The 14210-nt window shown below is 51.9% G+C and overlaps 6 protein-coding genes across 6 annotated transcripts; 1 reads left to right on the top strand and 5 right to left on the bottom strand.

Annotated features, from left to right (window-relative positions):
* Positions 1 to 4050: 4050 nt before the first annotated feature.
* On the bottom strand, positions 4051 to 5381 carry PHACADRAFT_248441 (uncharacterized protein). Its single transcript, XM_007391025.1, has 6 exons — positions 5326 to 5381; positions 5202 to 5261; positions 5089 to 5142; positions 4851 to 5033; positions 4219 to 4471; positions 4051 to 4156 (listed from the first exon to the last, which is right to left on the bottom strand). Exons 1-5 carry the CDS (start codon positions 5356 to 5358, stop codon positions 4373 to 4375), a joined length of 429 nt encoding a protein of 142 aa, XP_007391087.1. The 5' UTR covers positions 5359 to 5381; the 3' UTR covers positions 4051 to 4156; positions 4219 to 4372.
* Positions 5382 to 5546: 165 nt separating this feature from the next.
* PHACADRAFT_248439 (uncharacterized protein) lies at positions 5547 to 7803 on the bottom strand (the record flags this gene model as incomplete). The annotated part of the gene is made up of 6 exons (XM_007391024.1): positions 5547 to 5701; positions 5764 to 6514; positions 6564 to 7072; positions 7125 to 7290; positions 7351 to 7499; positions 7554 to 7803. Coding segments are annotated over 5 exons (1660 nt in total), but the record flags the coding sequence as incomplete, so codon positions are not given.
* An 870-nt stretch (positions 7804 to 8673) lies between these two features.
* PHACADRAFT_135566 (uncharacterized protein) lies at positions 8674 to 8962 on the bottom strand (the record flags this gene model as incomplete). The annotated part of the gene is made up of 2 exons (XM_007391023.1): positions 8674 to 8709; positions 8771 to 8962. 2 exons carry the CDS (start codon positions 8960 to 8962, stop codon positions 8674 to 8676), a joined length of 228 nt encoding a protein of 75 aa, XP_007391085.1.
* Positions 8963 to 9152: 190 nt separating this feature from the next.
* On the bottom strand, positions 9153 to 11108 carry PHACADRAFT_248437 (glycosyltransferase family 69 protein). The gene is made up of 2 exons (XM_007391022.1): positions 9309 to 11108; positions 9153 to 9253 (listed from the first exon to the last, which is right to left on the bottom strand). The coding sequence occupies exon 1, from the start codon at positions 11005 to 11007 to the stop codon at positions 9340 to 9342; it is 1668 nt and encodes a 555-aa protein (XP_007391084.1). The 5' UTR covers positions 11008 to 11108; the 3' UTR covers positions 9153 to 9253; positions 9309 to 9339.
* Positions 11109 to 11799: 691 nt separating this feature from the next.
* On the bottom strand, positions 11800 to 13304 carry PHACADRAFT_248434 (uncharacterized protein). Its single transcript, XM_007391021.1, has 9 exons — positions 13189 to 13304; positions 12936 to 13127; positions 12849 to 12877; positions 12688 to 12795; positions 12524 to 12632; positions 12344 to 12472; positions 12178 to 12293; positions 12008 to 12115; positions 11800 to 11943 (listed from the first exon to the last, which is right to left on the bottom strand). The coding sequence occupies exons 1-9, from the start codon at positions 13294 to 13296 to the stop codon at positions 11886 to 11888; spliced, it is 957 nt and encodes a 318-aa protein (XP_007391083.1). The 5' UTR covers positions 13297 to 13304; the 3' UTR covers positions 11800 to 11885.
* A 239-nt stretch (positions 13305 to 13543) lies between these two features.
* PHACADRAFT_112514 (uncharacterized protein) lies at positions 13544 to 14076 on the top strand (the record flags this gene model as incomplete). The annotated part of the gene is made up of 3 exons (XM_007391020.1): positions 13544 to 13597; positions 13646 to 13688; positions 13749 to 14076. The coding sequence occupies 3 exons, from the start codon at positions 13544 to 13546 to the stop codon at positions 13844 to 13846; spliced, it is 195 nt and encodes a 64-aa protein (XP_007391082.1). The 3' UTR covers positions 13847 to 14076.
* Between the last annotated feature and the right edge of the window lie 134 nt (positions 14077 to 14210).

Raw genomic sequence — 14210 nt, 5'->3', positions numbered from 1 at the left:
AGTCCTCTCGGAGCAAATACACGCAGAGTCATAATTCCCAGTTTGCACGCTTGCAAACGCGCGGAATGTGCGAGGGCAGCGGTGTCTCGATGAACGCCGACCTATTGTTGGAAGTTTGCTTGACAAAAGCGGGCTGCGCAGCTATGTCGCGTCTCCGACCTTCACCGACGCTCCCCAGAAGCTGATGGAGCTGAGCCACGACAGCTCAGTTTTCGGAGACCACTCGATGTTCTCTGGCTGTAGACTGCAGCGGATCTATCATGCGTCAGCCTCGCCGCAGCGACTCGAGTCAAGCATCCTCTTTGCGGGCGGTCACGAGCACTGAGGTGCCCATGGCTACACGCCGTCCCGTCAGTCTGCTTCCCTGCATTCTCGCAGCTGTCATCCTTTCATCAGTTCCCTACTCTACTTCCGTCTGCTTCTCCCGACCTGCCCGCTCGATCAACTCTCGCTTGAAAAAGCATTACTATGCTCCGTCTCTTCCGCCTATCCGGCCCTGGTGTTTTCTCCGACGTTATCATACCAAACGTGTGCACACATACCTAGTATTCGAAACAGACGAACAACATGCCACCGGCTTTGGGCTGCCAGAACTAGGGGATTTAGTAGGGAGAGGTGTATGGACCGATGGGCGAGTACGTCTCAAAGAAGCTATAATCTGGACTCGACCTGTTAACATTTTTTCAAGACTTGTCCCGACGTGATTGGCTCGCCGCGTCCAACATGCTACATGGAAGCGTCTGCCCCTGTCATGGCAAGGTCGAGCGACGTCCGCATACAGACCGTGATGTTCGCCGCATCTGCGCAGCTTGTGTGCATTGAAGTCAATTGTAGTGATCTGAGGGCCGGAACAATTGCAAGTGGTCTCTAAAAGTCGCTCCCACCCCGTGGCACAAGAGCTACCGATCATCCTGTAACAGTGAGATCTGAGAAGCTTGCTGTACTGTAAAATGCTAGGAGTATGGGATGTGGAGATGGACATATGGTCGCCACTGCTAAGTCTTGACTACGATGTTGGAGTGCCTACAACAAATTGCGGGCGGAACATGGGATTAATCACAATGCACAGCCAGGATATCCGGATTAAGGTCTATCGCCAGACGGCGTCCAGTCTTGTCCAACCGGTTTCTAAAGCCACGACCCCTCTGCGGGCTATTCGAAAGGGACGTCAGCCAGTGATACTTGTTGTGAGCAATACAATGCGGATTTCCGATACGACCATCATGTTGCGTCCAGCATGGCGGTTGACCTCCCAGACTCATGTTATTCATCTGTACTGCCCTCCATTTCCTTCACGCCTCTGGTATCGTCGCACGACGGTCTGGAGGGACAGTTTTGGCCTATATTGATGACTGTACCGGATGAATATGTGGATGAGACGGTGTCAATGTGTTCATGAGGGTCTTCGTATTGAGGTCGGTGTGGTGATTGGAGTACTAGTCGAGGCGTCTGTACGCTGTCGTACCGCAACGTACGCTCGCAGTGCGACTTGGTGAGTGCGACAAGGGTGACCACTCCAATTAGGTAGATGCCCTGGGTTCTGGTAAGCAGAGAATTCGTTGTAGTATATTGTCACCCACAATGAGCTGTACAAGCCCCGGCTTTTTGAGAGCTTCCATACCTATGATGAATGTAACGATTGGTCCCCTAGATCCCTCGAACGAGTTTCCGGCCGTATCTACCACCATGAAAGTCTGTGTGTCGGTGTAGAGAGGTGAGACTGCGAATGGTACATGCGGCTCGTAAGTATTCTCACCCACAACCCGCAGTATAAAACTCCACTGTCAAAGAACAGTTTCATCAGTTTCTCTGCTTGGGTGAGTGTGCTTCCTGAGCGCAGGTCGTGCTTTATCATTCGTCTGTGACACCTGCGATAGTCTGGATGGTCGGATAAAGTGGGCTGTAGGCCAATATCTCACCAAGCTTTGTATGATATCAGCATAGTTGCCCATACATTAGTGATCCACGACAAAATGAAGGCCACCGCACCGGGCTTGTCTTGGAACTCGGTACCTGATGTCGAAATCGAAAATGGATGACAGCTGTCAGATGCACTCAAAGAGGAGGTGACTGAGGGGTGCTGTTACATCAGGCCGGCTCAATACTGAGCTCAAACGTCATCACTGATGGTTAAGACCAATAGAGCCATAGATACACCCTGGACAGTCCTCGAGCGGGCCCAGACATCCCAGGCTCGCCACAGCACAATGGCGTCGCTGAGAATTATCTGCAAGTGGCGAGTAAATACGCAGAGTTTAGTTGTAAAATTTGCACATAGTACGTTGGTCAGGAGTAGAAATGTGGAGGGACAGTCAATGTACCATCCTGTCGACGGCTGTACAAGCTGAAGGCAGTCAGATTCTATGCTCCCATTTACGTAAACGCACACCCCGGCCGGAGGGTAGTTCAGCATATAGGCACCGCCGACCACGTCCATGTTTTCGTATAAAATGGCGCGTTGCTCTGAGATCCTTCTCATCGCGATTATACAATGGGTTAAGGCCATTGTATACATGGCGATGCACGCGAACGTTTGGCATGCGACTGCAACCGACTTTAATCCCTTCCGCGCGAGAAGGCAAATCGCTAACATCGCGAGCGGAGTAGAGGCACCTAATGATAATTCGTGTCAGAATTCAGGTTACATAGCTCGACGAGGGCAAGGGAACACACCAAATATTGCAGCTTTTAGTGCCAGGCCCGCCAACCACGAGTCGATGGTGTAGCGACTGATGAAGGCTGCAGCAACCGCCTCAAGATAATTTTTCAAGGCAGACGCCGACACTGAGTTGTTACTAGAGTTAGTGTCAAGTACGTTTGAAACAACTTCGGAGGTCATCATGGCACGCAGGAGAGCGGAATGTAGTGGTCCTACTTTATATGCTGGATGCAAGTTAACAGTCATGAGCTGAATTTAATCACAGCACAGACCATACCTTCCATTTGCAGCTATAATCGTGCGCAATTTGCGTGCTATTCCATCCATAGTGGGCATGGATATAGATTGATATATCTGACATATCAATACATGTTGCTTCCAACCGTGGATGATCACGCGAGAGCGATAACGTCTCCACAGCTAGACAATGTTGTTAATAACCAAAAGATCCGTCTAACAACGGGCCACAGAATACACAAACTGAACCACGAAGGGTAAAAACTACTTTGCCCTGTCATATGCATACACCGACTGCCCTCTTGGCCACTCCAGCTTGAGCTGATTGATAAACGCTCGCGCATCCTGGAGAGTGATGGTGAGTGCCTACAAAGATCGTCCACTGATGCTGTACGCATAGATACGCATGCATCAAAAAATATGAAACACGCTTGCATATCGACCTGGAACAAGGGATGTTTTATGATCCTTGGAGTCATTGCCCTTGTGGTTATCGTCGATAACTAGTGCGCAGGGACACGCCCCACTGAGGGCAACAGATACCCCTCATGAAACTTCCTGGCCGCCAAACAAGTCCTCGTTGCTACCGTTACTCTTGACGTTGCGGTCAATTACCACAATGACGGACGTCGAATCATGCGAGCTATAGAAGCTATATTCCTCCGTGCACAAGCGGTCATCTTCAGGAGTATCGTATGACGCACCATGTGCGGGTTGGTCTCAAGAAGGGAGCCTTGGGCTCGAGGGGAACCTGCCTGAAGTCTTCATGGGACTCTCTTAAAGCTTTACGCACTGAGGGTTTCCCGAGTCCTGATCCTAGACTGTTTATGGCGCGTCCTGACGCGGCTCGCACTGTTGAAGAAATTGGCTCCAGCCTTGGGCTTGGAGGCCTGGAGGCTTGGAGTATTATCGAATCCACAATCTTTAGCAACCAAGATTTCGGAACACGGAGGGCGATACGAACAAGAACTACTTGGTCACTATCTGGGTCGCAGACACGACGCAAAGGGCACGCGAGAACGCGTCATGCGAGGTCATATTTTGGAGGCCGGACGGCGAGATCAAAGACTACGCGTCGAAGTAGTTGGTAGGACTTGGTGGGCGAGTGCTTTGCCGGCCATCCGGTGGCACTGTCCCAGGTCTCACCAAAACGAGGACTACGTCACTTAACAGATGCTGGAGTTCGGCAGGAGTTTTGACTCTCGGCGATGGGGCACACGGCCAAATGAGACATGGGACACCAAGGCCTAAGGGCAACAGCTTTAAAATCGCAGGATCAATTTATAAATGTTGGGCGTGAGAACGCGACTTCTCGCAATTACCTAGGGTTATATAAGTAGCTCGCGCCGCAGCAATATCTGTAGTCTTTCAAGCCTAAGTGCGCATAAATTGCTCGTGGTAGGAGGCATGAAGACATGTTCAGCAAAGAGAGATCGACAGCAAGACGAGAATACAGAGCTAAAAAGGAAGAATTACTTAGGTCTGGGTGGCCTTCTTGCCTCGGACCTTCTTTGGTGGGGCAGGCTTCTTCTCTTTCTGGGAAGCGAGGATGGCGGAGGTGCGAGCGACGGCAGCCTGAGAACAGGCGTGTTCAGTCAACGCATTGTCACAAGAACGGAGCGAAGAGACGACAGAGGGTGAAGTAAACGAAACAAACAAAATGGAAAATATATGAAGTGTGAGTCCCAAAGAGTCGGGCGAACGCGGGGAGCATCGAACGATACCCGATAGCGACATGGAGCGTACCCAGTAGGGATTTGATCGGTCCCCACCAAGCCATGCGATCTTGCACTCATGTCCACACCTCACTTTCGTATGGCCTTGCGGCAGTCCAGTGGGCTCTAGGTGGTGCAGGCCTATGTGGTCTTCTGACTCGGCTACTGGCTCCCGTAGACGAGAATTCCGTACACAAACAGAAAAGGTGGAATTAAAGGATGAGCACGAAAATACTCACAGTCCTCAGGTCAGCGCGATAGCCGCGCTTGGCGAGCTTAGCGGCTACACCAACCGCACGGCGAGAGCCAGAGCGGTTGCGAATGGTGGAGGTGGCATACGCTTTCTTGACGGTATGGGGAGAGGCACCCTTCTTGCGGGTAACGATCTGGACACCAGCAGCGGAAGGGGTGATGGCGATGGTCTAATACACACAGCTAAGTATGAAGCCTCAAAGCATAACTTGCATCGAGATGCACCTTCTTGTTAGCAAGGCCGGAGTACTTGAACGAGTGGATGTTGGTCAAGTTGGCCTGGAATTAACGCGTCAATATAATGCTCTGGGTGCGCAGAGCTTGCCGGATCTACTCGCCGCTTCACGCGAGAAGACGGGACCTTCGGCCGCCCTCTTCACGATGAAGGAGTTGTTTTTCTAAGGTTTTAGTGCTCCTGTCAGCGACAGCAGCCTAGCAGAGCGACAAGCAAGCGTTACGAACGCGGAGAAGAAGCCACTGGAGGTCGTCGGACATTTTGACGGTCTTGCTATGGTACGCTTGGATGTTGCGGACGAGTGTGTTTGGTGGCTGAGCGGAACTGTACAGTGCCAAACAGAAGCAAACAAAAGCGCATCATCGCCGTTTCAAGTACAGTAGCAACCAGACCACACGCCAGATACATAACAGCAGCAAGCAGATGAAGAGAGATAAGATCAAGTCTGCTTCTTGCGGCTGCCTGCACCCTTCTGCAACGCCTTCATGTGTGCCGCCTTCTCGCGATTCTTGTTCTTAACGTTGACAGTCGAGTAGAAATTTGTCGGCTTCTTTTTACTGGTCTTCACGCGAGGCTCTTTCTGGGACGCCACTGGCTTGTCGTCTGACAAGTTGCATGATTAGAGTTAACATCGTCTGCAAATGAAAGACAAGGGAATAACAAACCTTCGGCCACTCTCGCAGATCCATCGTCCAATTTACTAAACACAGTTGGGACATCCTCTGATGAAATATCGCCCTTGAACACATCATTCCACGCTAGCTCCTCCTCTTTCTCCCGGCCCTCATTTTCGACATCATCATCTCCGCCCACGCTCTCCTCTGGGCTCACTTTGAAAACTCCAGGCGCCGCATTCTGGTCCTCCTCGTCCAGAGGCTTGATGTCCTCGAGAACAAATGTATTCTTCTGGATAATGGAGCCAAAGTTCTGCACCACACCCGGGACGCGTTGCTCCTCCTCGTTGCGAGCCTTCGCCTTACCCCCCACGCCCTTCTTCCCCGCCTTCGCCTCTGCCTTGTTCAGCCCCTCAGGCCTCTCGGGTGGGGGCACGAAGAAAGGAATGCGGCCACGCACCCAGTCGCTGAGCATGATCTTCGCTACCGAGTCAAGGTCAGGTTCGCCCCCCTTGAGCAGGCGGCCCTTCATACGAGCCATCTTGTCGAGGAAAGTCTCTGCGGGCCAGCCTTGCGAAGGATCGTCAGGGTTTGGCAGAGCGATGCCGTAGGTACGGGAAAGATAAATGGGTTTTACACGCTCCATGAGAGCGGGGATATGTTCTGAGGGTGTGGCGAGGGCTTCAACACGGACAACACCCTTTAAGACCGTTGAAGTTGTAGAGTCCTTAGCTGAGGTAGGGACGATACCGGGGCAGTCGATCAAGTAGATGCGTTTTGTGAGCGTGATATATTGCCAGACCTATCTAAAGAAGTCAGTAGAAGTCCTTTACATAACATATGGGATTTGCCTTTGTCTCTCCGGGTACGGGAGCAACATTGCAAACCTTGCTGCTTTTAAGGGTATTGATGACGCTGCTCTTGCCAACGTTGGGGTATCCAATGAGACCGACAGAGATCTGCTTCTTGTCCGAGTGCAGCTGGGAGAATTGACGTAGAAGCTGTATCAGTGAGCCCTTGCCGAACGAGTGGTTAGGTGAGGCGTGGAAAGCAAGAGTGGGGTATCGAGGCGTGAGGTGCTGGACGTATCGTGCGGTCACCCAGTTTGGAACGAGGTCGCACTTATTGAGGATGAGAACGACCTGCTTGTGTGCCTTCTCTTTCCGAATATACTCGAGTACACTCTCGCAGAGCGTACCCATGGGATCGCGGGAGTCGAGCACGTGCAGGATAACGTCGGAAGAGTCGATGACTTTGTACAGCTCGCCGTAAATGCGGCGGGAAGTGCCCTTGGCGTAGATAGGCTCGATAACGTCAGAATATGTGGGGAACTCGACAGCAGAAGTCGATGCGACAGGCTCTACGTCCACTTGGTGAATATTCAGCTGGAACGCTATGCGAAGCGTGCGTACCTCCATCCGCATCAGTAACAGCAGCCTTCTGCTCGGCCTCATCAACAGCAGCACTACTAGCTTTGCTGAGATCTTCAAAAGTACCAACATCCAGCCGTGGCTTCTTGCGCTGCGCTTTGGGACCGAAGGTGTCTTGGAAGGGTTCAGTCTCAACGACGTGAGAGCGCTGCAGAGATAATGACAGATCAAGATCATTGAATTCGTTATAAGGAAAAAAAATGCGCACCTTGCGGAGGTTCGGATTAGCGGCATCGTCCAAGAGAGCCATGGGCAGCTTATTGCGGCGGAGCAGGACAGAATACGGGTCATGTTGCTTGCCTGCCAAGCTTGTGCGGAAGTGGTCAAGAGCCTTTTGTGAAATCACCCGAGTGTTACCTACGACGCGGGTTCAATGTGTCATACGATTAGAGCAGCAGACTTAGCACACACCGAACCACCTTCGGTCAGGCTGCACCCGCCCTGGCTTGGTCTCATCTTCTCCTTTCTGAAACGCCGCAGCCTGTACAATCTTTCCGTCCTTGTCACGAACAGCTTTTCCACTGTTGAGCATCTTTAGCCTGGAGACCTGCTTCGCATTGCGGTAGAAATTCTCGCCCTTGGCCTTCTGCAGCGAGATTCCAGAGGACAAGGACGAGCGGGTCTTGGAACCTGTACCGGTGTTTTTCGAGGATGCCATGATAATAGAAAGTGAATGGGCTAATTGAAGAGTCAAAGAATGCTCCGCAGAGGCGGAGGTCACCCGTGAAGGTGGATGTGTGCTTGATTCAAAAATTCGAGATCGCGCATTTCTGCTTTGGGAAAGGCGGGGTTTTCCCACGCACTTCGCTCAAGCGCTAAAGGCTCCGAGTGTTCGTGTACGCATGTGAATAAATGCAGGCAGATATTCGTAACTTAGTACAGTTATAAGGCCTCGCGCTTCACTCGTCAACGGTCTCCTCGTCTCGCTCTATGTCGGTCTTCGACTTCTTACGAGCACGCTTCTCTTCAGGCTGTTCTTCGAACACCGCCTCCGAACCGGCAGCTCCCACGTCCTCAAAGTCAACACCAGCCTCCTTAGCAAGGGCTCCTATATCGTCCTGCTTCGCTTTCTCCTCGGCCCTTTTGGCATCATAGTCTGTCATGGTACTCTCTGCGAGCTTACGCTTGGCACCCGTGCCCACGGCCGCGATATTCTCCAACCTGTCTTCGGTCAGAGTGTCTGTAGCCGCTGTCTCGTTTTCGGACACGTCCTTGTCGTTTTGTTCATCACCGCTATCACCCTCGTCAAGAGCTTTCATCGGGTCCTAGACACACCGAAAGAGTCTAGCGCATATACTCAGGTGAACAGCAGAGATACGCACATGGCCCCAGTTCTTCAGGCTAACCACGACACTCATCAGCATTCTCATCCGTTCTGTCCACCTGAAAACATACCTGATAGTGCTCTTCGTGTTCTCGAGCTCCTCCTGCGTTTTACTTTCTTTCAAACGGTCCTCTTGAGCTATGTGCCGCTTGTCATAGCTACCCAAAGTCAGTATACGAGTAGACAAACGTTGTCAGAATGTGTACTTCACCTCACGACCTTGCGCATGTGCTCGATATCTTCCTGATGGGACAAACGTATTAAACTCTCATTGAATGCGTTACGACCATGAAACACGACTCACATCGTCATACTTCTCGGGATCTTTTGTCGGGTTCTTCTTCAAAATCTCGACAATCCTGTGCCCACTCTCGAAGCCTGCGCCAGTGCCGGCGGCCTTGCTCTTCGGATCGTCGAGCCATGCCTGGAGCTCCTCGACGGTCATATTATTCAGGAGGTTGAACTCCTTGATAACCTCTTCCTTGGGTTTGGTCATATTGGCAGCGGTGGTAAAAGAGAAAGGGCAGATAAACGAGAGCTGGCTTGCCTTCCAGGCTTATATACCTGGACATCAGCGAACTGACAGGAGTTGAAGGCCCTGTATCATGGAGCATGACGTGTGGAATGTTGGTCGCCCAAGAAGAAGTACTTGTGCTTGAGTTGGCCCACCAAAGAGCTTGTATGCGTAAATTCACGACCTACAATCACATTACACTTAATGTACGGAACGTGTAAATACCAACTGCTCGAGTAGCTTCCGCAATCATCTGAATAAATACGCCCATGTCTTACCACAAGCTAAGTCAGTGATGAGGCCCATTGCAGATGGCGACAAAACTCACCCTATATCAAAGTGGCAATAATTTATGAAAGCTACCACCAGTCCCCGTACCACCATGGATGACAGTCTCCTCCATCCCACGTATAAACCTTGTCGTCGTCGCCTACGATCATGCGCGCGTACTGCATCCACGCGCCATTATATGCACGCTCGACGAACCATTTGACGAACGGGTGACGCAGCACCCATTTGAACCAGACATAGAAGTGCCAGACGTACGCGGTGATGACGCGTGGATTCACATAGATGCGTTCAAGACCCATAATGCGGCGCATGTCGTACGGGAGGAGAAACGACTCGGAGTGGAAGCAGCCCTCACCGCGCGGCGCGGAGCGGAACTTCAGGGGAGGGGTTAGCGTTGGCGATTCGGCAACCGTGTCCTTGAGCGGGTGCGTCGGTGGCGGGAGGTGTCTCAGGGGCGATGTTGACAAGGTGCGATTCGAGCGAAGGTGGATGGGCAGGACGGGATCGGCGACGAACGCCACAATGCCGTTCCAGCACGAGAATACTGGCACGGGAGAGTCGGTCTTCATGGCCTCGTAGTCTGCCGCGTCAAAAAAGTATGGCCAGATGCCTGCAGCGAGGTGGCCGATGCGGTCTCGGAGGACCCACATATCGTAGGCACCGAAGTGGCCAAAGTCGAGAGCGCATGCCATGTCGTAGTTGCCGTCCGCGGTCTCCAACAACTCGATGAGACTTTCTGGCTCAATGAAAACGTCGTTCGAGAAGACGACCTTGTCATATCCGCCCTGGTCCACAAGAGGTTCCAGAGCACGGTTCCGCACTGCGGCCAAAAAGTCAATGCGGTTATTCCAAGACATATCTGGCGGGCGCGGAATCGCTGTATCGGAAATGAGGATGCGCCTGTGCACGTTGCGCTGGGCCAAGGCTTTGTCAAGCTCGCGGAGTAAGTCCGGGGTACCGTCACTCGAGTTGCTCTCTACGACCGACACGTAGACATTGTTCGCGCCCAGATATGTTATCACTTTCAGCATAGTGCTCGTCCAGTACGGCAGGACATCCTGGTTATTGTAAAATGCGGCCGCGATGAATATTTTTTCGTCCTTCGCGTAACCCGTAGGGTCAGGGTTCTTGTGGGAAAGCGCTTTCTGTAGTGCTGGACGCCACCGAGTGTCGTTTGGCTGTTCGTAGTTGCTGTATTCGTGATAGCCAATGAAGACAAGCACGACGTACACGAGAATTCTTGTCCACCAGAAGACGGAATAGGTATTGATACAGTGTGAAGGTTTGGACTCCCTACGAGGTGGCGAACTTGATCTGGGAGAGCCTAGAGGCGTCGTCGGGACAGCGTCCTCGCCCTCTTGCTGCCTGAGGAGGCTGTAGCCTTCTTCCTCTACATCATGACTCGTCCTCCGACTGTTTGGAGCGCATCGCCTATTTCTCCTGTTCATCAACCACACGATTCCCTGGAGACCCGCCAGCCACACGAGCTGCAAGAGTGCGAAGACGGGGATAACGGCGAGGAAGAGCACCCATGCCGTCCAAAGCTTGGGGAATCCCGGCTCCCAAATTCCACAGTATTTGCCGCACCAAATCCCGGTAGCGATGTGGAAGAGGAATGCGAAGGTAATGGCCTCTGCTACGCCAGGGAACTTGAGGACCGCAAATCCAAAGCGGCCTCCCCGACGCACGACCCAATTGACATGGCCCAGCAAGCGTAGCATGAGCTGCTTCGACATCATGCCACGCTTTGTCCGCCGACTCGGAGCGCGTCGTCAGTTGATAAACACGGGACGTCGAGCGAGAAGGCGGGGGAGAGCTGGGGGCCCGTTGGAAGATCGGGTGGGGAAGCAGAGTCGTCAGAGCTGCGGCGCTGGAAGAAGACGGATAGCGGTCGTTAAGCTCATAATGTGCAGGGCGCGCAACATCCAGATTCTCTCGGTTGGCTCTTCCCTCCCTCGGGTACAGCTGAAAACCATGTAGCAACCTTCACAATGTTAATATATGAGCACATTGTTGCTGACTTTCATAAAGGAACAACGAAGGGTGGAATTTTCTCTGAGTTTTGCATTTTCATGGATTATGAGCTTTAGCAGCCGTGGCCGTCTTTTCCGCGCAGATTCCGCGCAGATGGGAGAAGCGTCTGTTGGACACTACCAAATTGGGATCTATACAGAAGCATCGGTTTGGGGTGACGCGTACCGCTATTGAAGCTACATAGCTTTTCCAGAATACCTGGTGGCGGAGCGCAGTTTGTAGTACAGTGTTCGTAGTACAGTGTTCGACACAACGCCACAAGGTCTCACACGCAGACCACATACAACATCGTCGGTTCAATGTCTCGGCCAAGATCTGGCTAAGCGCTGTTTCCGGGGTCCTCAAGTGCGCTAAGAATTATTAGCGCTCTGCCCTAGTCTGCCCCCCCGTTCCGGGCGACTAATCGGCAACGTGGGTACCGGAGGAATCTGAATCTCAGAGATGCCGATGATGCGGACGCCGTGACACTGGGTGTCATTCTCGCGTTCTCGCTTCTTATTTTGACTAGCACAGGTCTTCCTCCCGTCGATACATATGCATGTTCAAGGAACGACAAAAGCATCGACGCTTACAATATTAATCAAACAACCACAACTACGGGCTCGTGCACAGCGCTAATTTCGAACTCACGCATGTCCCTAGTTTCGATCGCGAACAGTTAGTTTCCTCCGCTCACTGACATATATAGCCGTGACTACTGACTTTGCAGTTTCTATATGCGTTTCCACACCCATGTGTGTATTCTCCGGACTTTTATTCGTTTCTCCCTCGGTTGCAATACGAGTGCCATCTGGTGCAATGTTACAGGCCCTGTGACCATCGCGCACGCGTCAACGCTTGCTGTGGTAAATGGGACGAGAAGGTACACGTACGACACGATCTGATCCCAGTAGCTGACGGGCTCGAACTTGTATTCAAAGTCTCCGCCAAACGAGGCATCAAGCTGCTCCTTCGGGATAAGCTCGGTCAAGTCGGGGTTGAATCGCATCTGGAGGCGAGATTGGTTGTGCCACTCAAAACTCGCCCGATTCCACCCACCTTGTCTCGTGTTACAGGATCCAGGAATGGTGAGATGCCCTTGTAGAAAAAGTTCAGAATTAGTGGCAGATTGACCACTACGGCTCGCCCCAGAGTCTCAACGTAGTGCTGCTGCAGGATGGTCAAGGTCTACGATGCAATAAGTCAACAAAACGTAAAGCCCAAGAGCGCCAGACGCGCCTGTCTTGCCACAGATATTGATGGGTTAGTTCGTAGCGAACAGCTTTTGTAGTCGACAATGATGACCAGCGACTCTTGCCCAGGCGGCATCAGGTCTTTTGCACGCTCTCTGTCCCTGTTGTCAGAAAGCCCCGTCCAGATGTGTAGTATTCGCATATACGCACAAGCTCCACACCAGGTATCGAAGTTGGCGAGGGCTTCGTTCCGTGTTCTCCAAACCGGGACGCATGTATATGATAGGTCGGCCATCCTTGTCAAAGCCATTTATAACACTGATAAATAGTTGAGATGCATAGAACGACAAGTATAGCAAGAAGGTACGTACATCTTTCCAGTGACGCTTTCGATTCGGACCTGAGTTGAACTAGTTCAGCGTGTCAAGACCACCACTGGCATGCAATGACTAGCATACTTCTTCCGGCTGAATAAGATCGGGTTTAAACTCCCGTCTCCACTTCATCGTACCCTCTATGCGCTTCTTCGCATCTTCTAAATCCCATTTCGCAGCACGCATGTAGCGTGGTACTGTGTCCGACTTATTTAACCAACGTAATTCCCATTCGCGGTAGGCATCGAACTCGGGCAGCACAAGAGTTTTTGCATGCTATAAAAGCGCATCAAAATTTATTCCTCGTGTTCTTTACCAGGGCAGGGCGACCGCTCACCTCGAGCAAAGCTTGCATTTGAGCCTTTTGCTCATCGTCGTACGTGTGGACTGGGAAAATGACCGTTCCCGGCGCGGGTTTGGTGAGAACTTGGTGCGTCTTCGCCATCCCTCGAGGACGCAGGTATCCTCGGGTTGTTAGGTGTTTATGGTACGACCGAAGGGGCGTGTTTTGGGCGTTCTCAAACCCTGGCTTGGCAGCCAGCCGAAAAGGCGCGGTATCGCGTCTGTCTGACGCGTGGATCATTACGCGACAGCATGATCACGTGATGTCCCTTTCTGGATTTTCTATTTTGCCCGGCCTGTGCACTCCCTCTCGTGCGTTGTCCGCCGCTGTCCAAGGAATATCCACTATAATGCATCTCATGTATACGCTGGACGAGCACGGTAACCGGTTATATACACTCAAAGTAAACTCTTTGTCCTCATTTCATTAGCCCAGCCTGACTGGTTTGCAGAAAATTACAGACGATGGTAAAATTACCAAGTCTGCTCACCCAGGTGTGCTCTAGCTATCCATCAACTCCGACCTGCTTCAGTCCTGATCCCTTTGTGACATAGCTCGTTTTTCTCCCGATGATAAATTCTCACGTCACCGGGTGACTATCAAGAAACGCTACGGCATCCTTTTGACCCAACTGCCCGCGAAGCCGATGTGAAGGCTTTCGAGCAAGAGGCGAAGTGCTGAGATGAGTAGAGCGCGACCGTGGAGCGATCTCGTGTGCTTCGCTGTATGCCTTCGTATACCATCTGTGCTTCTTTCAGTCAATTGTCGGAGTGGGGCTAGCGACCTTACAACGAGAAATATTAGAGATTGAACGCTGCCAATCCAGCCATAGTCCTCTAGAGCTTCAGGCTTCAAAGCTCAGACTTAGTCATTCCTGCTACTGTCCTGTTATAGCGATCTACAACAGGAGAAATGGAGCCGCTGCCTATCGTTAACCTTCGTAGTCCTCTTATGCTAGGAAGCAGCACCTTAGCGTCGAACTCGGCCTGAAAGCCTCACCGTGTTCAGCCTGTGCA

This window comes from Phanerochaete carnosa, assembly GCF_000300595.1.
Source record: "Phanerochaete carnosa HHB-10118-sp unplaced genomic scaffold PHACAscaffold_1, whole genome shotgun sequence".
Lineage (NCBI taxonomy): Eukaryota > Fungi > Basidiomycota > Agaricomycetes > Polyporales > Phanerochaetaceae > Phanerochaete > Phanerochaete carnosa.
The sequence above is the reverse complement of the archived record's forward strand: the minus strand, read 5'-3'. Positions and strand labels throughout refer to the sequence as shown.